Genomic DNA, 26,977 nt, shown 5'->3' with positions numbered 1-26,977 from the left:
GGCTTTGTTGTTATTTTGCCATTTGTTGTGTTTCTGCAGGATGGTCACCATGGTGGTCCAGTTCTCAATCCTCATCGTCCTCCATTCCTGTCTGGTCCTAGTTACGACGGCGGAGGATTACAAGTGTCTGCCTCTGGTGCTGCGCAAAGCCTGCTGCTGGATCAACGAGACGTACGCCGCCAGGAACGTCATCATCTTCATCTCCATCCTCATCAACTTCCTGGCAGCCATGATCAATATAGTGAGTCCGACTTCCAGACTGTCGTTCATTAGGGGGTTGTATGTGTTGTCGATTGCCGATACCAGCAGGGAGGCATTTCAGTCAGAGAAGAAGGCTTTTCTGACTCTGTCTTCTTTCTGGTTTCCAAATAGCTCCATCTGATAGTTTATGTTCTCACTTCGCAAAGGAGATTGTCCTTCTGAGACCCTGAGGAAATCAAACAGAGGACATGCAGGAGCCGTTTCCTTAGTTTGTATTCATTTATCATTTGTCAGTCTTTAGACCTTGCTTGTTGGGTAGCTTGGTTCCGTATTCTTCCCTTTAGTATTCAAAGTACCCGTTCATGGAGGAAATAGTTTATTCCATCAAGAGAAAAGTTGACAAAGATAAGATGTACCTTTATTAATCCCTGTGGGGAAATTCAGGAGTTTATGCAGCAACAGATAGAGAAATAAAAACCATGGATAATAATAATAATTATACACAGATAGTAACGGTTTCAAAACAAACTGTTAGACCAAAAAGGAGTTTAGAATTAAGTGGGCAAAGAGCACCAAAGATGTCCAAAGATGTGTTAAAACGGGTCTCAAATATCTAGCTTTTTTTGGTTACTTCTACAGACAGCTAGTCGATGTGTATTTGTAATGGAGGTGCACTAAAGCTGAGGGAATAGTGCTTTTGTTTGGGACTATTGTCAGTGTTGGATCGAAACACGTTTGTTTCTCCTACTCATTCTTCAAGCCAAATCAGAATCTGAAGAAAGTGGGTAATGTGGAGGAGATGTGTGTTATCCAGTAAGTGTCAGCATGTTTTCTTATTGAAAGCAAGCAGCCTCTTTCATAACTGAGTTTAATTAACTGAAAACCCTTTTTGTATCATTGTCACATATCCGTCCTCATCGACCCCCCTGTACCTGACGTGCCGGCGCCTTTCTTCTGAAAGACAGCGACTCGCAACTCATGACTAAACTGAAGCACATTAACGAGCTGATAATAAGCTTTTGGTGTTTCAAGGTCTCTGATTGCATAAAGTAGAGTGTATTATAAAACCCAGAGGCCTCGACCGCTGAGGAGAGGGTTGTTAGGGAAAGAAAGGGCCCAGCGATCCCAGAGAAACAGAACCTTGGAGAGGTTTGTTTGTGCTAAGGAGATCTAACTAGAGAAGTACACATTGTAAGTAGGGTTTTGCTCTTACACTACATTTGGTGGAATATCTATTTGAGTTATTGATGTTCAGCATCTGTTAGTGCTTTGAGTTTCAATCAGGAAACCATAGAGACGTTAATCTTGCTTTCGTTGCAACAAGCAGATATTATAGGAAAGCAAATAAAGCATCAATCAGTAAACATGTTGACAGAAAACTGAGCATCATAATTAAATTGGAGTGCTTTACTACCTCATTTAAATAAACGCTGATGATGTTATTGGTATGCATTCACATTTATCTCTGTGACTGCAAAGAAAGAATCCTTAGTGTTTGGACCCTAAAGGTGACTGAACATCATGAAATCTCTGCCTTTACGTTGCAGCAGCTCAGTCTGGGAAAGGGTCGCCAATTCAAGTCCCAGTTGGAGCAAATTGGATGCTGAGTTTTTGCTATCTTCCTGCATCCCTTCCTGTCAGAAAGGAGCATAAAGTGGACACCAAGAGAAACACATCAGCTTTTTATTATTATGAATTGCAGCTTTCCTGCAGAGAGCGACTCCCGTTCACTCACAAAGGGTTGTGCATTTCTGACAAACCATAGAAAGTTTATTGGCCTTGAAAATAAAAAAGAGTCCATAAAATCAGTCCGAACATGTTCACTGAGGTAATATACTTAGTGATAAGTGGGGTCATTCTTTCATAGACTTCTAGAGTCGGACTTCTTTCCAACTGGACAAATCGCCCCCTGCTGGTTATCAGAGATAATGCAGGTGGCTGGTACTTGATGTGTAGCAGGAAGGAGCATTAACTGGACTCCAAGAGAAACAGATCAGCTTTTTATTAACAGGATTTCTGCAGCTTCCTGCAGAGAGCGGACTCCCGTTCACTCACAAAGCGGTCACACATTTCTGACACAAACCCGTTGAGAGATTATTGGCTCGATGAAAGAATGTGTGTGTGTAAGAGAGTGGGTTTAAGGCAACAACAACAATCTCCCTGTTGGTCTTTCACAGCTGTGGTGCGACTTCGACAAGTCGGGCAGCGGCTTCAGGAACCAGACGTTCAACGAGTCGGCCTCCATCCCAGACATCTGCTTCTACCCAGAGGTACCGGACTAAATGAGGTGTCTGAAATGTTGCAGTGAGGTCCATCTGTTGTGGGGTTTTCTTTTCTTCCCACTTCTCCGAAAGCGGGCAAAAAAAATGATGAATTAAACATCCTCGACATCTGCTCGCGCCCAGAGGGAGGTCTCGCCTCAGACACCGGCGACTAATGGAGCCGTCAGAACGTCACGCAGCAGACATCCATTATGTTATTCTGCTCAGAAAATATGCAGCTGATTGATGGGCTCAATCAGGGGGCGAAATGTGTTACAGCTGCAAGCGGGGGGTCACCTTGCATGTATACGCCACAACCTCATTTCCCAGGGTCTTTTGTGTTGGTGTACAAAAAGAGAGAAATAAAGGAAGAGTTATTGGTGCTTTGCAGGTAGGACTTATCCTGAGTTGAATATTAGATCAGACACAGAACTGAAATCTGAATCAGACGCCAGATAACCATTAGACGTGTTGCCATGACCCTCATTTGATTTAACTATCGCATTAGGAAAGCTCTATGGAAACAGCAAATGTGTGGTTTCCTGGCTTTCACTTCTCCCTCTCTGTTCTCCCAGTACTTTGTGTTCACGGGGGTCCTGGCGATGGTGACCTGTGCGGTGTTCCTGCGGCTGAACTCCGTGCTGAAGCTGGCGGTGTTGCTGGTGATTATTGCCATCTACTCCCTGCTGACCGAGGCGTTCTACACCTCGCTGTTCGTCCGCTACGACACCGTCCACAACAACACAGAGTGAGTGCTGTTCGAGGAAAATGTCCCACGATCACAGATGAGAGTACATTGTGGGTTTATGCAAAGTTTGCTTGATGTTGACGAGCATTTTGCCATGTTTGGCTTCTGTTTTGAAGCCTCTTCTCTGGCATTTTGTCCATCTTCATCACGGTTAGCAAGCACCAATTAGCTCTAGCTATGGCGACTGAGATTTTAATTGGGATGCTAATTTTGGCTAGCAGAAAAAAGGTTGTCTTTGATGCCTCAAAACATAATCTTACAAACTCAAGCTCCGCTTCTATATCGTTAGATGGAGACGTGAACATAAAGATTGAGAGCATAAACTGCAGTGTAAAATGTTATCTCATAGACTTCCATTCAATCAGACTCTTTTTTTCTCACAACTTGTGAAGTTATCCAATACAATCTCTTTATATAGTCACAGATATTACACAACCTTACATATCTTATTTACTGACTCTGGATCTGTGCGTGGGACTCATGTTCTGGCGTACGTGTTGAAGTCCAACAAGACGAAACTTCAATTATGAAGATATCGGACGTACATTCATCCACCGAAAGAATGCTAGACCCTTCATCACAGCGCCTCTCTCCCCCTGCAGACTGTCTTTGTATAAAAAGTAACTCCAGATCTTTCATGCACAGTTAACGATCTGATTAGCCGACATAGCATTTGCTGCATACGTCTAAAAGGTATCTTCAGTGGAGCTTAAATAACACTTGCAAAGTTCATATTAACATAGCAAAGGTGTCAAAGTAAAGACAGGTAAATTCACTCCTCTCCACCCCTCCGTCTGTTTCCTCGCCGCCTCCTCTTCAGAATCCCAGCAGGGGGCCGCGCTGACCTTCTCTCTCGGCTCATAAGTGTTGCAAATGTGAGAAAACTCATATGGCATGTGTTCTCAGGGATAGCGCCGTGACCTTTACGGTGAAAACGTATGAATAGATCCTGAGACTATCACCTGTTGAGGGGGGACCAGAGGTTTCCATACCGGCTCCGTGGAGGCCAGGTTCATTTCTTTAGGGTTCTCCAAAGACGGGAAGAGAAGGTCATGGGAGAGGAACACGGATATTTCCACTTCAATACGCTATTGTTTCAAGTCAAGTAGTGTCCGTGTGTTTGTCAATATACAATATGAATTCTTCCTTTGAAAGGTTCATTAATAAGTTAGTACCAGTAAAGGCTTTCAGCAAATATGCATCAGCATTGTTGTTTCTGCAAAAGAAAATCAGTTTAGTCAAATATTTACTGTCCTCTATCCTGTCAGATGATAACCATAAATAATTGTTCTTGTTTTAGCTCTTTGTCAAGTCCTTTAAGGACCAATCAGACAATGGCTACTTTTACTGTCGCTACTGTAAGTACATTTAGAGGAGAGTACTTTCTACTTTCACTGGAGGAACATTTAGAATACTTTCACTGTGACAGAGTATTCCTACACTCTGGTACTTCTACTTTACTCAAGTACAAGACCTGAGTACTTCTACTCTACTCAAGTACAATACCTGAGTACTTCTACTTTACTCAAGTACAAGATCTGAGTACTTCTACTTTACTCAAGAACAAGACCTGAGTACTTCTACTTTACTCAAGAACAAGACCTGAGTACTTCTACTTTACTCAAGTACAAGATCTGAGTACTTCTACTTTACTCAAGTACAAGACCTGAGTACTTCTACTTTACTCAAGTACAAGACCTGAGTACTTCTACTTTACTCAAGTACAAGACCTGAGTACTTCTACTCTACTCAAGTACAATATCTGAGTACTTCTACTTTACTCAAGTACAAGATCTGAGTACTTCTACTTTACTCAAGAACAAGATCTGAGTACTTCTACTTTACTCAAGTACAAGACCTGAGTACTTCTACTTTACTCAAGTACAAGACCTGAGTACTTCTACTTAACTCAAGTACAAGATCTGAGTACTTCTACTTTACTCAGGTACAAGATCTGAGTACTTCTACTTTACTCAAGTACAAGACCTGAGTACTTCTACTTTACTCAAGTACAAGATCTGAGTACTTCTACTTTACTCAAGAACAAGACCTGAGTACTTCTACTTTACTCAAGTACAAGACCTGAGTACTTCTACTTTACTCAGGTACAATATCTGAGTACTTCTACTTTACTCAAGAACAAGACCTGAGTACTTCTACTTTACTCAAGTACAAGATCTGAGTACTTCTACTTTACTCAAGTACAAGATCTGAGTACTTCTACTTTTACTCCAGTACAAGACCTGAGTACTTCTACTTTACTCAAGTACAAGATCTGAGTACTTCTACTTTACTCCAGTACAAGACCTGAGTACTTCTACTTTACTCCAGTACAAGACCTGAGTACTTCTACTTTACTCAAGTACAAGATCTGAGTACTTCTACTTTACTCCAGTACAAGACCTGAGTACTTCTACTTTACTCAAGTACAAGACCTGAGTACTTGAGTGTTTTACATACATATGTCTGACATGTATTCCATTCTGAGGAGAATCCCCACAGGAGTCATTTAGGGTAAAGGGTTTAGCCCAACGGCATGCTGACTGCGGTGATGGTCATGGTGGGATTGAACCAGTGCTTCCCCGGTCTGTCGATCCGCGCTGTAAACCCATGCGCCACAAACACAAGTTATTCACTTACACAACATTCATCATCTTCATCTTGCAGATTAAGTGTAAGGGCTTCTCCTCTTCTGTTTCTGAGTGTCTGTGGCATTCGTAGAAACTAAATAAATACAACACTAATAAAATAATCCTGAAATCAGTCGAATTCACCCCAAAAAAAGCCGCCACTAAAGCCTGTGATTCCTCAACAAGAACTTATTATTAATCCCAGCAAGATCCATGATTGCAATGCATTATTTACTATGTTTTTAGCCGGACTAACTCTCCCTCAAATGTTTCTCGGCTTTGTTCAATCTGAGCTGAACATCATGTTGTTTTATCTCCTGCTGTGCCGAACAAACTGCGCGAGACAAATCCGTGAGAAACACTTTTAAAGAACGAGTATGATGTTTTCAACGATGGACGGTTTCGGATCGATGGTCTTGCTCCTGATGATTTGACAAATGGGAGGCAGAGTTTAGCTGCTACGTTATAAATACAGGTTGTGTTATCAGACGGGTTAGCATGTTCGCTGTTTTAAAAGCAGCAAAACACTAAACTGACTTAAAATATGATGTGTTGTGTTGTCACGTGTAGAGCTGTAGTGAAGCAAACTAAAGAGGACTTTTTACTTGTTATTCCTCAACATAACACAGTCATTTAATCAATGGCAGTAATAAAATAAACTCTTCCTCTCTCACTTTGTTCCAACAGGAACTTCCTGGGGACCAAAGAGACGTCTCTGCTCCTGATGGCCATGTTCCTCCTGGCTGTGTTTTACCACGGACAGCAGGTAAAGTATCTCAGCAGCTCCAACACTTTCACCAGATCAGAATGTTTTATTCATTACCTTAGCACAACCAGACTTTAAGCATCGATGTGTCGGATTAGAGAAACCCTGCAGGTCTTTTCAGAAAGCAGGAATATATTTTAATATATTATTATATATTAGAGATTTTTGTCTTTGCAGAGACAAATATGTATCTTCTATCGCTACAGTATCAGCAAAACAGATTTCTGACATTACCTGGAACTAAAACTACAAACTAACGTTGGGCTATAAAGGAACTACAGCACGGTCACATGACTTCACGTCTCCACCGCTAAGCTAAAGGAGGCTAATGTTGGGCTATAAAGGAACTACAGCGCGGTCACATGACTTCATGTCACCACCGCTAAGCTAAAGGTGGCTAATGTTGGGCTATAAAGGAACTACAGCACGGTCACATGACTTCATGTCACCACCGCTAAGCTAAAGGAGGCTAATGTTGGGCTATAAAGGAACTACAGCACGGTCACATGACTTCACGTCACCACCGCTAAGCTAAAGGCGGCTAATGTTGGGCTATAAAGGAACTACAGCACGGTCACATGACTTCACGTCACCACCGCTAAGCTAAAGGAGGCTAATGTTGGGCGTGATGACGTTTAGTCGTCTCATTTAGACTCTTGTAGCAACTGCTGTGTTTAAATTTACCAGTGGGGTATTTACTGGTCTATTTCATGTCGTAGAATATAAATCTCTTCAGCTTTTGTTAACAGACCGTATTACAGGTTAGCAACCAAAAACACATTCAGAAAACCATTGACTTACAGACCAGAGGACAGGAAGTGCTAAAATGCGGACACATTTCCGGCCAATTGCAAACCCACGTTAGCCTTGTGGTGTGTATAGAGGGGGTTATTGAGGAGAGTGAATGTATTTGTTCGCTTGTCCTTCCAATGAGTCATAAACCATTGATTTCCAGTCGGGGAACAAGAAGTTCTGAAATGCTGACTCATGTTAGGGTTGTATGACTCATTTCTGCACCACTCTCCACCCAGCAGAAGCATTATTTATATTACTGGAGAGATCCGTCAGGAGTAATATCTGTGTGGCTCTCCTTGCAAAGAGAAACAGAAACAAGCGTCTCGCTGTAACGTCTGGAACATCACACAAGGTGTTTTTCTAAAGGTGTAATCACAGAGCGGCCAGAGGGAGCCCGGTGTTCCCGCCACGCTTTCATGCTCTCTCTATGGCAACCTTTGATCAGCAGTTCGGCAGCAGAGACGGACGGGAGACGGCCCTAAATGAGGGTCCTTTGTAGCCCCATAAAAGTAGAAGACAGCCGCATTTGAAGTCATGCAGTGGCATATTGATTTTCCCCGGGTCAATCCCACCACTTGTTTGGCGGAGCGGAGACAAAGACGGCCCCCGGCGAGGCGGGAACACTCAGCACTCTGAAAAGCTGATTGTGTCAGAAGCATCAGGCCAAGAGAAAAGAGGGCTTTGAAAAGAGAATATTTACTGTTAGTGGGGGGGGGGCTTGCGGTTGCCACGTGTACACACAACGGGAATCCAAATTATTTTTAGGGTAAAAATGGTTCAAGGTTTCAACCTGAATATGTTTCATTTCTTTGTTGCAACACTTTCTAAAACTGTGAAACCACACAGCATTTGTTTGAGTAAAGACCTCGTCTATACGCTACTACTAAAGTAGAAGTACTCAGGTCTTGTACTGAGTAAAGTAGAAGTACTCAGATCTTGTACTTGAGTAAAGTAGAAGTACTCAGGGATTGTACTTGAGTAAAGTATAAGTACTCAGATCTTGTACTTGAGTAAAGTAGAAGTACTCAGGGATTGTACTTGAGTAAAGTATAAGTACTCAGATCTTGTACTTGAGTAAAGTAGAAGTACTCAGGACTTGTACTTGAGTAAAGTAGAAGTACTCAGGTCTTGTACTTGAGTAAAGTAGAAGTACTCAGGTCTTGTACTTGAGTAAAGTAGAAGTACTCAGGGATTGTACTTGAGTAAAGTAGAAGTACTCAGGTCTTGTACTTGAGTAAAGTAGAAGTACTCAGGTCTTGTACTTGAGTAAAGTAGAAGTACTCAGGGATTGTACTTGAGTAAAAGTAGAAGTACTCAGATCTTGTACTTGAGTAAAGTAGAAGTACTCAGGTCTTGTACTTGAGTAAAGTAGAAGTACTCAGATCTTGTACTTGAGTAAAGTAGAAGTACTCAGGGATTGTACTTGAGTAAAGTATAAGTACTCAGATCTTGTACTTGAGTAAAGTAGAAGTACTCAGGACTTGTACTTGAGTAAAGTAGAAGTACTCAGGGATTGTACTTGAGTAAAGTAGAAGTACTCAGGTCTTGTACTTAAGTAAAGTAGAAGGTTGGTAAAGGTGCAGCTAGTTTGAATGGCTTTGTATACTGCAGGGTAGCTGCTGGATGTACTGCAGGTGAACCAGGTGTTCTGCTTTTTGATTTTAGGTCTTGGTGTATCTTGAAGCGGAGCCACACAGCTCTCACGTATTAAACTAATAGCAGCGGAGCTCTGGAGGCAGATGAGGTTGTTCTTCATGAACGCTGTTTCCTGTCAGCGCAGTAATTACATTATCAGGCTCTGTGAACATGAAGCATTTCATTAGCGCTGCGGACAAGGCTCTTATTTTGAAATGATTAGGTTGTGGCACCACTTTAATTCTGAATCGTTTTAAGAGCAACAGATTAGTCCAGTTCACCTAATGGTGCCAGTGATGATGGACGCCACAGAGGGAAGGTAATAACAAGCTGTCAGAACAAAAGATGAGCTCATCTTTTATTGTGTTTCCTAACAACACATCGGTTTGTTTACTGAGCGAGAGTTCACTTCCTGTCTGTCTTCTTCTGCTGTTCCCTTTAGTGTTCACTTCCTGTGTGTCTTCTTCTGCTGTTCCCTTTAGTGTTCACTTCCTGTCTGTCTTCTTCTGCTGTTCCCTTTAGTGTTCACTTCCTGTCTGTCTTCTTCTGCTGTTCCCTTTAATGTCCACTTCCTGTCTGTCTTCTTCTGCTGTTCCCTTTAGTGTTCACTTCCTGTCTGTCTTCTTCTGCTGTTCCCTTTAATGTCCACTTCCTGTCTGTCTTCTTCTGCTGTTCCCTTTAGTGTTCACTTCCTGTCTGTCTTCTTCTGTCGGTTCCTTTAGTGTTCACTTCCTGTCTGTCTTCTTCTGCTGTTCCCTTTAGTGTTCACTTCCTGTCTGTCTTCTTCTGCTGTTCCCTTTAGTGTTCACTTCCTGTCTGTCTTCTTCTGCTGTTCCCTTTAATGTCCACTTCCTGTCTGTCTTCTTCTGCTGTTCCCTTTAATGTCACTTCCTGTCTGTCTTCTTCTGCTGTTCCCTTTAGTGTTCACTTCCTGTCTGTCTTCTTCTGCTGTTCCCTTTAATGTCACTTCCTGTCTGTCTTCTTCTGCTGTTCCCTTTAGTGTCACTTCCTGTCTGTCTTCTTCTGTCGGTTCCTTTAGTGTTCACTTCCTGTCTGTCTTCTTCTGCTGTTCCCTTTAGTGTTCACTTCCTGTCTGTCTTCTTCTGCTGTTCCCTTTAGTGTTCACTTCCTGTCTGTCTTCTTCTGCTGTTCCCTTTAATGTCCACTTCCTGTCTGTCTTCATCTGCTGTTCCCTTTACTGTTCACTTCCTGTCTGTCTTCTTCTGTCGGTTCCTTTAGTGTTCACTTCCTGTCTGTCTTCTTCTGCTGTTCCCTTTAGTGTTCACTTCCTGTCTGTCTTCTTCTGCTGTTCCCTTTAATGTCCACTTCCTGTCTGTCTTCTTCTGCTGTTCCCTTTACTGTTCACTTCCTGTCTGTCTTCTTCTGTCGGTTCCTTTAGTGTTCACTTCCTGTCTGTCTTCTTCTGCTGTTCCCTTTAGTGTTCACTTCCTGTCTGTCTTCTTCTGCTGTTCCCTTTAGTGTTCACTTCCTGTCTGTCTTCTGCTGCTGTTCCCTTTAGTGTTCACTTCCTGTCTGTCTTCTTCTGCTGTTCCCTTTAGTGTTCACTTCCTTTTCTGTTAACTGTGAAGTTCCCTTTATAAAAATAATAATAGATTTAATTTATAAAGCCTTTCAAGGAACCGTAAAATATCCTCATATATTTGAACCTCAGCTCGCTCCACGTCTGCCCGGCTGAACTTTACCCGGCAGTAATTCCACAGTGTGTCGGATGACAGCAGCTCTTACGCTGATGAGTAAACTGTTTATTGGTGTTGTTATCGGCACTTCTCTTCTGAATGAAAGTGTCTGTGCTGAGCGACCGCCTCATTATCCCACAGCAGCCCTGCAGGCTTTGCATTCTTAATTAGGAAAACAGTAAATGAGTTCTTGTGATTCGGGGACTAATTGATTCTGAGATTAATCACAAAACTGTTTCCGCCAATCGAATGAAAGAGTCGCTTTAATTCCCGCAGACAAATCTGCCTGGTCCGGAAATTAATTTTCAATTTGAGAGATTTTTATTCCCCCCCCCCGTTCTCATTCAGAAAAACAACGTAATTGCTCTGTCTTTTGTCCAATCAATGATCCAACTTCATTCAAACCTTATAAACAGCAGACTTTCCTCCGCTCTGAGCCGGCGTTTTAAAGCAGTGGGTGTTTGAAGGCCACTTTTAAAAGGTGGAAGAGTTCCCCGCAGAGTTATCAAGGTCAGGGTGAGAGTCTGAATGAATCATGTCCTCCAGCAGTCTGTGAGTACTTGTATAATAATAGTATGATAATAGTTGTATTGAGAAGAAAATTATTGACGGAAGCTCGGTACCGTGAGCAAACAACCCCATAATAAGAGATCATTGGTCAACCAGGTCAATGCCAGAATTCTGAAAATGTGATTTTGTACAACAAAACTAAAATGGGTATGCAGCAAACACACATCTTACCTCGGCTCCAAGAGGACGCAACTTATCTCTCATGATAATTCAACATTTTAAACAAAGAATCTGTGTTAAACAGGCTCTACTTTAAAGAGTCCTCTGCTGCTGATGTTCAGGTGTATATCAGTATGTAGTGTCTCTACTTTAAAGAGTCCTCTGCTGCTGATGTTCAGGTGTATATCAGTATGTAGAGTCTCTACTTTAAAGAGTCCTCTCCTGCTGATGTTCAGGTGTATATCAGTATGTAGCGTCTCTACTTTAAAGAGTCCTCTCCTGCTGATGTTCAGGTGTATATCAGTATGTAGAGTCTCTACTTTAAAGAGTCCTCTCCTGCTGATGTTCAGGTGTATATCAGTATGTAGAGTCTCTACTTTAAAGAGTCCTCTCCTGCTGATGTTCAGGTGTATATCAGTATGTAGAGTCTCTACTTTAAAGAGTCCTCTCCTGCTGATGTTCAGGTGTATATCAGTATGTAGAGTCTCTACTTTAAAGAGTCCTCTCCTGCTGATGTTCAGGTGTATATCAGTATGTAGAGTCTCTACTTTAAAGAGTCCTCTCCTGCTGATGTTCAGGTGTATATCAGTATGTAGTGTCTCTACTTTAAAGAGTCCTCTCCTGCTGATGTTCAGGTGTATATCAGTATGTAGTGTCTCTACTTTAAAGAGTCCTCTCCTGCTGATGTTCAGGTGTATATCAGTATGTAGTGTCTCTACTTTAAAGAGTCCTCTCCTGCTGATGTTCAGGTGTATATCAGTATGTAGTGTCTCTACTTTAAAGAGTCCTCTCCTGCTGATGTTCAGGTGTATATCAGTATGTAGTGTCTCTACTTTAAAGAGTCCTCTCCTGCTGATGTTCAGGTGTATATCAGTATGTAGTGTCTCTACTTTAAAGAGTCCTCTCCTGCTGATGTTCAGGTGTATATCAGTATGTAGTGTCTCTACTTTAAAGAGTCCTCTCCTGCTGATGTTCAGGTGTATATCAGTATGTAGAGTCTCTACTTTAAAGAGTCCTCTCCTGCTGATGTTCAGGTGTATATCAGTATGTAGTGTCTCTACTTTAAAGAGTCCTCTCCTGCTGATGTTCAGGTGTATATCAGTATGTAGTGTCTCTACTTTAAAGAGTCCTCTCCTGCTGATGTTCAGGTGTATATCAGTATGTAGAGTCTCTACTTTAAAGAGTCCTCTCCTGCTGATGTTCAGGTGTATATCAGTATGTAGAGTCTCTACTTTAAAGAGTCCTCTCCTGCTGATGTTCAGGTGTATATCAGTATGTAGAGTCTCTACTTTAAAGAGTCCTCTCCTGCTGATGTTCAGGTGTATATCAGTATGTAGTGTCTCTACTTTAAAGAGTCCTCTCCTGCTGATGTTCAGGTGTATATCAGTATGTAGAGTCTCTACTTTAAAGAGTCCTCTCCTGCTGATGTTCAGGTGTATATCAGTATGTAGTGTCTCTACTTTAAAGAGTCCTCTCCTGCTGATGTTCAGGTGTATATCAGTATGTAGTGTCTCTACTTTAAAGAGTCCTCTCCTGCTGATGTTCAGGTGTATATCAGTATGTAGTGTCTCTACTTTAAAGAGTCCTCTCCTGCTGATGTTCAGGTGTATATCAGTATGTAGAGTCTGTTTATTTTTCAGTCCGCTCTATTCTGTTAGGCTCTGTTGTGATTGGTCAACCAGCTTACAGATGTCCCGCCCCTTAGCCTACTAGAAAGAAAATACCCTCTTCTTACTCTTTTGATTGTGTGTTTGTTCCCTCTCTAGCTGGAGTACACGGCCCGGCTGGACTTCCTGTGGCGCGTTCAGGCCAAAGAGGAGATCAACGAGATGAAGGAGCTTCGAGAACACAACGAGAACATGCTGAGGAACATCCTGCCCAGCCACGTGGCCCGACACTTCCTGGAGAAGGACCGGGACAACGAGGTGTGCACAAAAACAACCCGTACCGCTTCATATATCTGCCTCACGGTCATAAAACATGCAATCAGTCACACTTTGCTTTGCTTAATGCCATTATGTTTATTCGTTTGTTTGCCAATTAATCGCTTAGAAACACAGCTGCAGGCAGAGTCCTACATAACTCCTCCATGTCGATGTGTTCAGGAGCCAGTGGGAATTCTTAGACTCGATATTTTGTCGATATTATGAATTACCCTGAGTTCACATTATCCTTGAGGAGACGCTGTCAGGACGCTGTTGCTTCTCCTTTCAGTTTGTAGCACTTCTAAGAACGGCTCGGCTAATATGAAGCTAATGCTAATGATTCTTGCTATCCTGAGTCCCGTCACTATGAGGTAAAACGTCAATATCAACTCTAGGGAATACATTCAACCGGATTCCATCTTCTTCTTATTTATACACACATGCATTCTTAACATCTATTGCACGTCCGGGGCGAGGGATCCATCCTCTGTTTCTCCCAGAGGTTTCATCCATGTTCCCCAGTCAGCTGAGGGGTTTCCTTGGGAGTGTTTCCGAAGGACTGATGATGTCGTATTCTTTACCAACTGTAAAGTCCACTGAGAGAAATGTAGAATTGGTGATATTGGGCTTTATAAATACACTTTGTCGGGGTCAGGGTTAGTTTGGGTTCATACAAATTCCCATCACTTACATACTGATGGAAATGATGGACAGAATCAGGAAAACCAGAGGACCTCACCTTTTATATTCAAACCTCAATGAAAATCCTTCAGCAAATTAAACGAAATGCGGTGGAGACTCTAAAGCTCTATATTGAACTTAACAAAGCAGCCCTCCCCTCACACACACCGTCACGCTTTCCCCGCTGACCTGCTCCAAAATCAGCCGCCTCCGTTCCCTCAGAAAGAAAAGTCATCTCCCTAATTGCTTCTCCCAACTCTTACGGAGGGACACAGAACTGTGGGGCGGTCCGTTCAGCCGGGGAGCTTTTTTTTGGTCCTTATTCATTTGATTGGATTTTAATAACATGTTGTCAGAGAACACACTGAGGCTGACCTCGCTCGGCAGGCAAACTTTCCTCCTTTCTCTTTCCGCTCACCTTATCTCCGCTGCCCTTTTCCTTTTGTGCTTTTAAATTGCCTCTGAATGGAGCCGTCTGCACCCATTAAAAGTATTAAATGGGCACACACACATTACACACACACATCAGATGGGCCTTCTGCTGCATTTCAACCCGTTTTCTAAATGTCGTTTAGGATTTTTCTTGATCCTTAAATCCATTTATATTGGGCATGCATATAGCATCGTCGTAGCGCTTTTGCACCTCTCAGACACCGTAAACTGGTTCTGTGTGACGGTGAAACAGCAACGAGATAAACCACAAACTGTAGACACAAAGGTAGAAGTCCCTTAAATCTCCTGGCCGTGATGATTTGCTTCCACGAACGATAGCGTTGATAGCTAGTTAGCAAGCTAATAGTGGCAATCCTCCCTTCCTGTGAGTGTTTAAGACACTCTAAACCAGTTCAAATCCACACACTGCTTTTAAACTCAAGTGTTTACTGTGTACGTCATGAGGAAGCGTCCTCACAGCACCAGGCTGCCACACAGTGAAGCATGATTACTCACTCCAGACATCACTTCTGCTCCAGAGCCTTCAGCTCAACGTCAGTGCCGCCCACTGCTCATCATGTGTGGCTTGTATAAAATCCAGAGCTCCTGACGCTCCTCTGCTTCCCGGGGCGGTTCAGAGCTCAGCGGCAGGTGAGGAAGATTGATTTTCCCCCCGTCCCGTGAGGCTCATCTCTTCGCAGTTGCGCAGTGTTTTCTCCTCCGAGGCGTTTCTTCTTCACAGTTACAGCGCGTACAGGTGACCCGGGCAGAACTGATTGACTGGAAAGAAGGCATCCTAAGGGAGGGTGATTCTACACATTATGGTCAATACAGGAAGTCCAGGGATCTGCACAATCATACAATATCTAGGGGGATAGGATTCAACAAAGGTCAGGAGGATAAGCTTCGTCCTTTGATATTTGTATTAAATGTATCGTCAATCCACTCAGGAGATCTCGAGGTCTTTTAGTCTGCAGAAAAAACTTGAACGATCGACAAATCCTAATTAAACAACACATTTTAATGACATGTATGAGAATAATTACAGCTTAAAAGGGAGAAGTTTGTAATCAAAGGGTGGCTGATCACTTCAGGGTTACTCTGCAAGGATCTGCCAGCAATTACGATGGAAAATGGGATGAAAAATCCATCTTCAGGTTTTAATATTAGGGGACAAATGCGTTAATAAGGTCTTTCTGCTGCTTTCTTCTGGTCCTCTTGTGAGGAAGGTTATAACACGCCGGAGTCAAATCTCCTCGTCACGCTGCTTCATTATTGACTCCTCCGATCTTCCGTTGCCTCTCAAACAAAAGGCGAGCCTCCGATGAATTATGGATGTCAGGAGAGGAGAGCTGATAAAAAAAGGACCTGATTAAAAATGCATCCATTAAGAAACTTTGGGTCCTGGTCACTCCATTATTAATCAGGACGATTGTTGCACACTGGAGCGGCTCCTTTCAGGATCTCTGGAAGTAATCAGGAGACACAAAGCTGGAGAGGCTTTTTATTTAGAACCTTTATCCAGAGAAGATTGCAGGTGTTCTAGGATATTGATCAAACACACAAATCCACTGTTAAAGATTCCTGTGCTGAATGACGGGTTTGGAAAACTGTAATACGATTGGACAGCGGGAAAAGGTGAGGTCCTAATTGGGGCGCGTTTTGCCGATTCGTCTTTTTAGTTGAGAGACCGTTTCTTTGAATTGGCGCTGAAATGAGTGCTGATGTTAGCAAACCATGAAGTGTACGATACTTATAGCACAATTAAATGAATGAAAACAACTCTATGTAACACATCAATTTGCTGTTTTCTCTTAAGATGGCACTAATTGCGGCTGGTAAAGTAATATAGCTTGGGTGTTTAGCATCAGACAGAAGGATCGCCTCTAAATTCATCCGATACTGAGGATAGCGTTGGTCAATAGAGAGCTTTCCTGCAGAAACCTGAACAATCAGCAGGGGGCCAAACGCTTCACTCTCATTAGAAACGTACGGAAAGCATCCCCACAAAAGGCTTCTTCCTTATGTTAAAATACACGAAAAGGAACAAAAAGTCACCGCTTTGTCGTCACGTAAAGCAAGCTGATTGGTCGATGCAACTCCTACAAGAAGCAGGTTTAAAACAGACAAAGGAAGTTGTACGGTATAATGAGGAAAACAGCAACGCCTAAATTATTCATCTGTGTTCAGGAGCCTTAAATAGAGCCAGGTCAATATTAAAGGACATTTTACACAACAATACTATGGATTAAGTCCCTGCTCATTGACATTTTGACTTTCAAACTGATGTGCATCATAGGCTGAGCTTTTCCACTCACCTGTGGACGCCTACCCCGAACTAAGGAAGCATTTTGAAGCAGTTTCAGAGGCGTTACTAACACAGTAACACACCTTTGACTTTGACTCTCACCCGCCGCCCACCTGTATCTGCTGCAGAGATCCTGCAGGGTGACACCCCGAATAAACCTCCAACACCGACGAGCCGCGGTGAAGGATGGAGAAATTAAATTAGCTCGGCTGAAGCTCTGACATTTGACTGAGCTCATTAAGCGTGCATAATCTCTGTAAAGATGTCAAAATAAAGTCAGAGGTTTATTTTCACAAGTGCAATTAAAATAAAAAAGTCAGGCAGAATACAGAGTGAGGACAGGCTGATCTTTAATTATTTATAAGAGGTGTTGAGCTATGGCTGGACCTTTTGTTTACAGGTCCATTATTAAAGTATGCTCACAGTGACGGGATGAATGCATTCATGAGACAAGCTGCTCACTGCGTCAACACCGCCCCCTGGTGGTAGAGGCAGAGGTACTGCAGCCTCACCTGCTTTAGTGTTTATTCCACTTCCATTGTAAATTAAAAATAGAAATCCTATTGGAGCCAGGGGAAGGTTGTCTAGTGTTCTGAGAGGGTTTCAATTTCAAAATAATTATTCAACAAGGTCATCTCCTGCAGGCTTAATATGATGTCAGTATCTGATCGAGCCAAAAAAAACACTTAAATCTCAGAGAATCTCAATTTCTTTCCCACAAATTTCACAAAATCATTTAAGTTTTTTCTTGTAAATTTGTGGTTTGTTATGAATTCCTATTACCAACCTCACTTGACTCCGTATTCATTTATTTTCCATGTATCTTAAATGGATCTTCATCTTAGTGGAAGTATTAGGTTTGACTTTAAGTTTTATTCAATGAGTCATGTGGAAATCAAACGTCATAAAACCTAATAATGATATTCCTCTATTGATTTCTCTGTGGAGGCTTCAACAGCATCTCTGCTACAGACTTTGCGATGGAGGCACAGGGATTTTAGCCATTGCAAACTATTTACATGCACTAAAACCTGTAGAACACACTACAGGAGAGAGAAAACCCCCAAAAGCAGAATCGGGCCTCTTTAAGAAAAGGTAGAGTGACTGAAATGTCATTTTTCTTTAAAACAAACTGACTGATATGCCATGTGTCTCCCCAGGAGCTCTACTCTCAGTCCTACGACTCGGTGGGCGTGATGTTTGCGTCCATCCCGGGCTTCGCAGACTTCTACTCGCAGACGGAGATGAACAACCAGGGAGTGGAGTGCCTCCGGCTGCTCAACGAAATCATCGCCGACTTCGACGAGGTGAGACTTTGAAGCGTGTGCCCACTCTCCTCCTCAGCCCGACTTTTTAAACATGCAGGGGAGCGTCTCAGAGTCACGTCCGTCGTGCATTTTTGATGACAGCATGCAGCTTATTGCCCAGAACACTTCAGAGCTGATTAATGCAGATGTGTCGGGGGAGCTCACGTCTGCAGGAAGGGTTCATCTCAGACAGAAAGAAGAGACCTCCGAATGGTAGGGAGACCTCTTCATAAAGTACAGGACTGACGTAGAGCTTCCTTCCTGTATTGATTTCCCAGACGAGTCACAGAAGGATGTGTTAGCTCTGAATAGTGGGCTACAGTGCTGAGGTTTCTCACAGGTGTTATAATGATGGGAAAGAAGTCTAAAGCAAACAGACATAGGAAACCCTTCCTGCTGAGCGACACCAGCAGAGCTGCAGCGATGAATGTCTTTACAAAAACATCTACTTGTACGTATGGTCAGATATAGAAAAGCACACTCGGTATCTTCTGTGTGTTTTGGATTCCCCCTGCTGCTGGAGAACGCTGCCCCTACAGGCCTTAAAGGCAGCTACCTGTTGCATATCCTGATCGCAGTAATTGACCGCAGATGAGATCAGGTGCAGACTGAAGTGAAAGCCCCTTCAGAGCAGACAGACCTCACATCCATGTGTCCACACTCTCCACGAGTTGAATGGAGACAATAAATGGACATCACTCCCTGTCAGCCAACAGGTTACTGCTGGGACGTACTTTACATGTACACACTGCGCTGACAGGCTGAAGGTTAGTGTTAGATTTTAAATGTTGTTGGATTTGGATGTGTTGTGATCTCAATAAACAACATAAATACATTCTGTCGAAAAAGGATCAGGAAAAAGCCCCCTCCTTTTTCTCCAAAACTCAAACAATGAACTACATTTGAGTAAATAAGGGTTAATTTGGTGACAGTTGCTACATTTCTAAATGAAATAATTCTATATTTCTGTTTATTTAAGACGGGAAGTTGAAGAATATGCAATAAAAATAAGATCATAAATTAAAATAATATCTATAAAAAACTAGGGAAGGTAAAATAATACAGATTATGAATAAACATTGTACTACAATATATAACCTTTGTAATCCATACCCTGAGGAATTGGTAAATATAACATGCATGCCACATTGCACAGCTTAAAAGGGTGTGGCTGCTAAAGGTGAAGTAAGGGAACTGTATTCAAAGACACGATTTGCATTTCAGGATTCACTTTTCTATTTGTCAAACTGCCTAAAAGCATTCTTCGTGTCTGGATTTCTGAGACTGGCACTGAAAATGATTTCTCGAAACATACGTTGCACGCTTGCTGAGGTTTCCTGCAGGAGACAGACTGGAGGAGCTCGTGGACTGACAGAGCCTCCTCACACATTTTTTGACAGAACGTGTCAAAGTCTCCTAACAAGAGTCGAGGCTTCAGACACCAGCTGAGCTCTCTGCGGCCTCTGGCCTCCATCCCCTCTCCTCCTCAAACACAAACAGACGGGACGGAGAGGAAGATGGCAGAGGAGCTCATTATATTAGCAGCAGCATGATCACATCACAGGACAACTAGCAAGTCACGAATCCAAACTGAACAACTACGCTTTAGTTTTGGTACATCTTTAACTATCAGTACTCACCAACAGTACTGCAGGAATGAGTCCTTAATCCCAGTCGGCCTTTTATCACTTACTGTCCCCTCATCTGGAAGTCAATGGTTTACTGAATGTGTTTTTGGTCGTTAGCCTGAAATAAGCTAACAAGTTTCTAAATGAGATGACTAAATGTCATCACACCCAACGTTAGCCGCCTTTAGCTTAGCGGTGGAGACGTGAAGTCATGTGACCGTGCTGTAGTTCCTTTATAGCCCAACATTAGCCTCCTTTAGCTTAGCGGTGGTGACGTGAAGTCATGTGACCGTGCTGTAGTTCCTTTATAGCCCAACATTAGCCTCCTTTAGCTTAGCGGTGGTGAGGGGAAGTCATGTGACCGTGCTGTAGTTCCTTTATAGCCCAACATTAGCCTCCTTTAGCTTAGCGGTGGTGAGGGGAAGTCATGTGACCGTGCTGTAGTTCCTTTATAGCCCAACATTAGCCTCCTTTAGCTTAGCAGTGGTGACCTGAAGTCATGTGACCGTGCTGTAGTTCCTTTATAGCCCAACATTAGCCTCCTTTAGCTTAGCGGTGGTGAGGGGAAGTCATGTGACCGTGCTGTAGTTCCTTTATAGCCCAACATTAGCCTCCTTTAGCTTAGCGGTGGTGAGGGGAAGTCATGTGACCGTGCTGTAGTTCCTTTATAGCCCAACATTAGCCTCCTTTAGCTTAGCGGTGGTGACGGGAAGTCATGTGACCGTGCTGTAGTTCCTTTATAGCCCAACATTAGCCTCCTTTAGCTTAGCGGTGGTGAGGGGAAGTCATGTGACCGTGCTGTAGTTCCTTTATAGCCCAACATTAGCCTCCTTTAGCTTAGCGGTGGTGACGTGAAGTCATGTGACCGTGCTGTAGTTCCTTTATAGCCCAACATTAGCCTCCTTTAGCTTAGCGGTGGAGACGTGAAGTCATGTGACCGTGCTGTAGTTCCTTTATAGCCCAAAATTAGCCACCTTTAGCTTAGCGGTGGTGACATGAAGTCATGTGACCGTGCTGTAGTTCCTTTATAGCCCAAAATTAGCCACCTTTAGCTTAGCGGTGGAGACACAGAGATTATGTTTTTGCAATATTCCACAATCCAATAGAAAAATCCCATTGACTTTTTGTGGAGGGAACCAGGGAGAGGCTGCCTTCAATGTCAGACTACAAAAATACTCCACCTCTCCAAAGTCAAAGTGTGGCTCTGTGTTTTTATTTCATTCCTCTGTATCTCACTGAGTGAGTCAGGCAGGTAGGCAGGAGGGTGCTGAGTTTCCTCCTGAGGCAGTTTCAGTAAATCGGACCTTTTCAGCAATGTCAGTGCTCATGCTGACTGCACAATTCCTCCTCTATTCACGCTGCTCAAAGAGGGAAATATCATAACTGAACCTTTGGTGTTGTGTCAGGAATACGATCTGGCAGGGACTCCATTTATTTGTAGTCCTTCAAGTCTGAAGTGGAGGTTGTTCAGTCCTGCAAAATGTGCATTAAGCAGCCCAGATATAAGTAGTTTGTTTCATCGACTAAATAAGCAGCCACGTTGTCTTGATAGCTGCCACAGATCAAAGCAAGATGCCTCCATTTATCTTAAACCTGCTCTCTTTCAATATCCAGCAGGGGGCGATGCCTCTGTGTGGAAGTCTAATTGTATTGGAGTCTATGATAAAATGACCTCACTTCTTACTTCATTTATGACCTCAGAAAACATTTTCCTGATGAGTCTATGGTCTTAATCTTTTGTTTCAAGCCTTCTTCAATACTGCATGGTGTTCCTTTAGTAAATTATAATTCCATTTAGAGTCAAATAGACGATAAAGCAGGTAATGCTTTAGGGCGGGGCTGCGTTGTGATTGACATGTCACTAATAATAATACAAATGTACAGCAGGCAGGAGTACATGCAACTTCCTTCAAGTGTTGGATCATTGTCCTTTAGGATGTCATAAAGATCAGAAGGATAAACATCTCTCCCTGTGTCACAGCTGCTCGGTGAGGATCGATTCCAAGACATCGAGAAGATCAAGACGATCGGCAGCACCTACATGGCGGTCTCCGGCCTGTCGCCTGAAAAACAGGTGAGATCCTCCAGCTTTCCTGGGTTCATGCTGACATGCATTTTGTTTCTATCTTGCAAACATCTTCAAATTAGCCTCAAAATATCTCCGGTGGAATCCTTGACATAAAGTCACTGTAGCTGGACGTGTGATGGGAATATGTTGGGCCTTCATAAACTAAATGCAGTATACACACATTATTAAGCTAACTATGTGCTGTTCTCCGTTCTGACGGAAACAGCGGAGAGGAAAGTCGTTTTGTTAGACCCTTCAATGTTTCTGAAAAGCAGATTTCCAAGAGAGAGGAGCTGACAGCTTGCTGATTTCCTTTGTGTGTTTATATTGGTTCCTGTCAGATTCATACTCTGTGAAGTGTTTCCGAAACAAAGGACACCATGCATGCGTGGTGAGGACATTTTGAAAAGTGCTGCACAAAGACGAGAGTGACAGCAAAGAGGGTCTGCAAAACTGAAGCTTGACTTTGTGTTCAACTAACCTCTAACTGTTTATTAATTGGTCAGTTTTAGTTTTCATCACAATGCATCAATGAACCTTCCTCAAAACAAGATGCACCAAATCAAATAGGAAGGACTGAATAGATCTTGCAGCAGTCTGAATAGGAGAAGCAGAAGTCAAATAGAAACCTCAGTCAGTAGATGGACCTTTGGGGACCTGAAGACACATCAAAAGTCAAACGTCAGCGCCTTCCACAGGCTGTTCATTGGAAACACATTTTCCCTGACATGGACACACTTTACAGTCAGATTTCCATCTGTCTGTGACGCTCCGCTGACCCTCCCTCTCTCCTCCTCTGACCCACAGCAGTGTGAGGATAAGTGGGGTCACCTGTGTGCGCTGGCCGACTTCGCCATCGCCCTCAACGAGAGCATCCAGGAGATCAACAAACACTCCTTCAACAACTTCGAGCTGAGGATCGGTAAGACCGCTTCGCTTTTGAGTTTCTGTTTATAACGGGGCTTCATCTGAAGATTCCAATAACATCTTTACTGATCCGTACATTCATCTTTAAGTCTCTAACTAATACACAAATTAAATCCTGCAATCAAGCTGATCTTGTTTCAACTAGCACTTATTAAAACCCACAGATATGTAGAGTATAGTTGATAAAAACAGAAGGAAAATCATCAAAACAAACGGTTTTCTGGTCCTTAATAGATGGCAGATTGCGTGGGAGTCTAGGAAAATATTACCCTTTTTAACTTAGTTGAAGTTCTCCAACAGCTGGGTTAGATTCAGGTAAAGATTGTGTTAAGGTTACAGCTACTGATCATCTGTGTGAATGCATAGAAGTCTAGGAAGGAATTACCGTGGTAGTTCCTTCCTGATTACCTCGTATTTAACGGTTTATAATACAAACAATGCTGTGTCTTGCTTTTCTTATGAACTGTATAGAGTCCAACATCCTGATGTTTATATCCGTCCATTTGTGTAGAAGTCTATGAAAGAATTACCTCACTTCTCTCTTGATTTATTACCTTCATTACACATTGTCTTAAGAAGTTCATTGTCTCAATCACTTGTATTGTGTATTAATAAGCTGTTTCACTCATGAACTGATTTAGCTCCAACATCTGCATAGTCTTTAAAGCGTAAACGTCCCGCTCAACCGTTAACAACTTGTTTAAGTTTAGGAAAAGATTGGGGTTTAATATTGATTCCACAGCCACTGATCCTCTGTCTCTCCGTCAGGTATGGCCCACGGCTCGGTGGTGGCCGGTGTGATCGGAGCCAAGAAGCCTCAGTACGACATCTGGGGGAAGACGGTGAACCTGTCGAGCCGGATGGACAGCACGGGCGTCAGCGGGAAGATCCAGGTCCCGGAGGACACCTACCTGATCCTGAAGGAGCGCGGCTTCGCCTTCGAGTATCGCGGCGAAATCTACGTGAAGGGTATCAGCGAGCAGGAGGGCAAGATCCGGACGCACTACCTGCTGGGCCGCGTGCAGCCCAACCCCCTCATCATGCAGCCGCGCAAGATCACCGGCCAGTACTCGCTGGCGGCCGTGGTGCTCGGCCTGGTGCAGTCGCTCAACCGGCAGAAGCAGAAGCAGATCCTCAACGAGAACAACAACTCGGGCATCATGAAGGGCCACCACCACTACAACCGGAGGACGTTGTTAGCGCCCGGTACCTCCGAGTCAGGAGGCGGGCATCACACGGAAGCAGCTGATAAGACTGAGCTGTCCTGAAGAGCACATCGGGGCTTCAGTTCCACAAAGACTCCTGAGAGGCGGAGCAGCTCCCCAGGCAGAAACCGTCCCAGGGGTTGAGTTAAACTTCAGCGGGTGCGTTTTTCTGGCTAAGTAATGAAAGAAAAGCAGGGGGAGGTTCTTCAGGAGTCATTGCAGCTTCAGTGTTCAGGTGTTGAAAGCTAGAGATGAGACCACGTCTGCAAGTCCCAAGTCTTTGCAATCAAGTCCTAAGTCCTAGTTTCGAGAATAAAGAAGTCACTGCAGCACCGTTTACGTGCATTGTTGGCAAGTCATGTCAATTTCTGTAGAAATATCGTGCAATATTATTTTGGACACTAGATGGCGGTCATTAGATGTTCATGGATGTACAGTACGATGGATTTTAGTATCCCAGTGTCCTCTTAATACACAGGTAGGTGGTGGTAGTGATTGTACACATGCAGACCTACACACATGCAGAGCTACAGACATGCAGAGCTACAGACATGCAGAGCTACAGACATGCAGACATACACACATGCAGACCTACACACATGCAGACCTACACACATGCAGACCTACACACATTCAGACCTAAACACATGCAGAGCTAAACACATGCAGACCTAAACACATGCAGACCTACACACATGCAGACCTAAACACATGCAGACCTACAGACATGCAGACCTACACACATGCAGACCTAAACACATGCAGACCCACACACATGCAGACCTAAACACATGCAGACCTACACACATGCAGACCTAAACACATGCAGACCTACACACATGCAGACCTACACACATGCAGACCTACACACATGCAGACATACACACATGCAGACCTAAACACATGCAGACCTAAACACATGCAGACCTACACACATGCAGACCTAAACACATGCAGACCTAAACACATGCAGACCTACACACATGCAGACCTAAACACATGCAGACCTAAACACATGCAGACCTACAGACATGCAGACCTACACACATGCAGACCTAAACACATGCAGACCTACACACATGCAGACCTACACACATGCAGACCTACACACATGCAGACCTACACACATGCAGACCTACACACATGCAGACCTACACACATTCAGAGCTGCAGACAAAAGTTGAAAGTCTCTTCAGCTTTTGACCACCACTCTTTAATAAAATCCAACTGTTTCTTAAGTTGTTTGCACGTTGGGAACCAATCTAGCCCCGGGACGAAACTATGACGCTTCGTTTTTAGTGGAAATAGGGTTACTTTGTGAGGATAGTTAGCATGTTAGCTTAGCTTACACATTCACTTGTTGCTTTAACACCATGAATGTCATGTAGGAGTGATTGAAGTCTCTCACATATTTCCTCCACAGTTTTTCGGTTGTACTGAATTCGTCTGATCTTGTAGTTTCCTAAGATATCAGGTTCAACTGTACCTTAAAAATTGAGCTCTCAAAAAGAAGCCGAACTTTGAGTCTTGAAGGCATTTCTAAAGCAGCTAGAGGGATGACTTTGACAGAAAAAGCCTAACTTTGAAATATCTTTTAAGGTCGCTTCCCGACAACATATCGAGACACAAGAGGTATCACTGGATTCGGCTTCTAGTTTCATATGATGTCAGAATGTTCACTCTAACTCAAGGGCTTTAACTCAACCAATGAGATCGTTTCTGCGTCCTGCAGCCGCTCTGTTTCTGACGAGTGTTTGTAGAGCTGAGGCTCCAGGAGGAGGAGGAGGAGGAGGTTCCTCCACCCTCATCTGTTGGAACGATCCCCTCGGACTGTCGGACGTTCCTCCTGTCGTTTCCACTTCCTGTTTTTATGTCAGCCCCTGCCCAAATCCCCGTAACCCCCGTCCCGCTGACCCTCGCCCGGTGTCGATGTTTCTTTTTTGTATTTCTTTTATATAAGAGAACACAATTAAAGGGGTCTACTTTTTTATACAAGCCATGTCTCTGGTTGCATTTATTCGGTCCCATGAGCAGAGAAGCTTCTATGTTGAAGAAGCAACGAGACCTCGACTTCGGGCAGAGCGTTTCTGAGCAACAGTTTCATTTCACGGTATTTTTGAGGCTCTATTCCGGCAGAACACAAGTTATTATTATCAATCTAATTATTTAGGATCTTTATAATGTGCTTTCAGACAAATTAATGATACCAAAAACTTCAGAGAAAGAAACTTTAATCATATAACTCTAAAAAACAATGTTCCTGTTTATTTTGGAGGATTAAACCCTCTGTATTTTGGAGGATTAAACCCTCTGTATTTTGGAGGATTAAACCCTCTGTATTTTGTCATACTCCAAAGAACAAACAGCAAAGTGACCAGGAGGTGATCCAGAAAATGGTTCGATCGTAAACCAGCGACGCTTCGGTTCAAAGACCAAGTCCCTACAGACTGCTACAGTATGCTTTACAATTCTAGTTCCACAATTTAACAAAATCAAGAGAAATTGGAATAAAATACTCAAAGATTCAATAATAACTTATCTGAACCTGCAACATCTGATCCACTCAGAATTATGAAAGAGAGTTAGAATTTTATCTAAAAAGGGAAAATTATGAAAAAAGTCAGAAATAAAAAATAAAAATTAAATTTAAGAAAAATCATGATTTTGAAAAAGTTGGAATTTGGAGAAAAAGTCAATTTTTACAGATTTTTTTCAAGTTAGCATTTAGAGAAAATGATTTTCTGGGAGAATTTAAAATAAAAAGTGTGATTTAAAATCATTTTGAAAACTGACGATCGATGGACTGAAGAGGAGGATTATCAGTCAGCGATGGAGTTCATCCAGCAGTATGAATAAGTTGCATGACTCTTTTCTGCCATGATGTTTTAAAATGTAACACCACCGATCAGACACTCATTTAAGGGTGACGAAGTGTCCGACACGTGAAGGAAAAGTGATGCAGGGCACGGGAGCAACGTCACAACGACGAACAGGTGAGGATGATTATAAACCTCGTGACTCTGCCAGAGGAAGC

General features: G+C 43.0%; 1 protein-coding gene across 1 annotated transcript in view; it reads left to right on the top strand.

Annotated features, from left to right (window-relative positions):
- Nucleotides 1-25,907, top strand: part of adcy8 (adenylate cyclase 8 (brain)) — an 86,921-nt gene extending 61,014 nt beyond the window's left edge. The window contains 9 exon segments of the mRNA XM_063886878.1: nt 40-241; nt 2,379-2,471; nt 3,038-3,210; nt 6,528-6,606; nt 13,229-13,387; nt 17,969-18,115; nt 21,725-21,817; nt 22,619-22,733; nt 23,507-25,907. Of these exon segments, the coding sequence (XP_063742948.1) occupies nt 40-241; nt 2,379-2,471; nt 3,038-3,210; nt 6,528-6,606; nt 13,229-13,387; nt 17,969-18,115; nt 21,725-21,817; nt 22,619-22,733; nt 23,507-24,006 (1,561 nt within the window). The 3' untranslated portion in view covers nt 24,007-25,907.
- The last annotated feature ends 1,070 nt before the right edge of the window (nt 25,908-26,977 follow it).

Source organism: Eleginops maclovinus, chromosome 6 (assembly GCF_036324505.1).
Source record: "Eleginops maclovinus isolate JMC-PN-2008 ecotype Puerto Natales chromosome 6, JC_Emac_rtc_rv5, whole genome shotgun sequence".
Classification (NCBI taxonomy): domain Eukaryota; kingdom Metazoa; phylum Chordata; class Actinopteri; order Perciformes; family Eleginopidae; genus Eleginops; species Eleginops maclovinus.
Note: the sequence above shows the minus strand (reverse complement) of the source record. Positions and strands in the feature narration are given on the sequence as shown.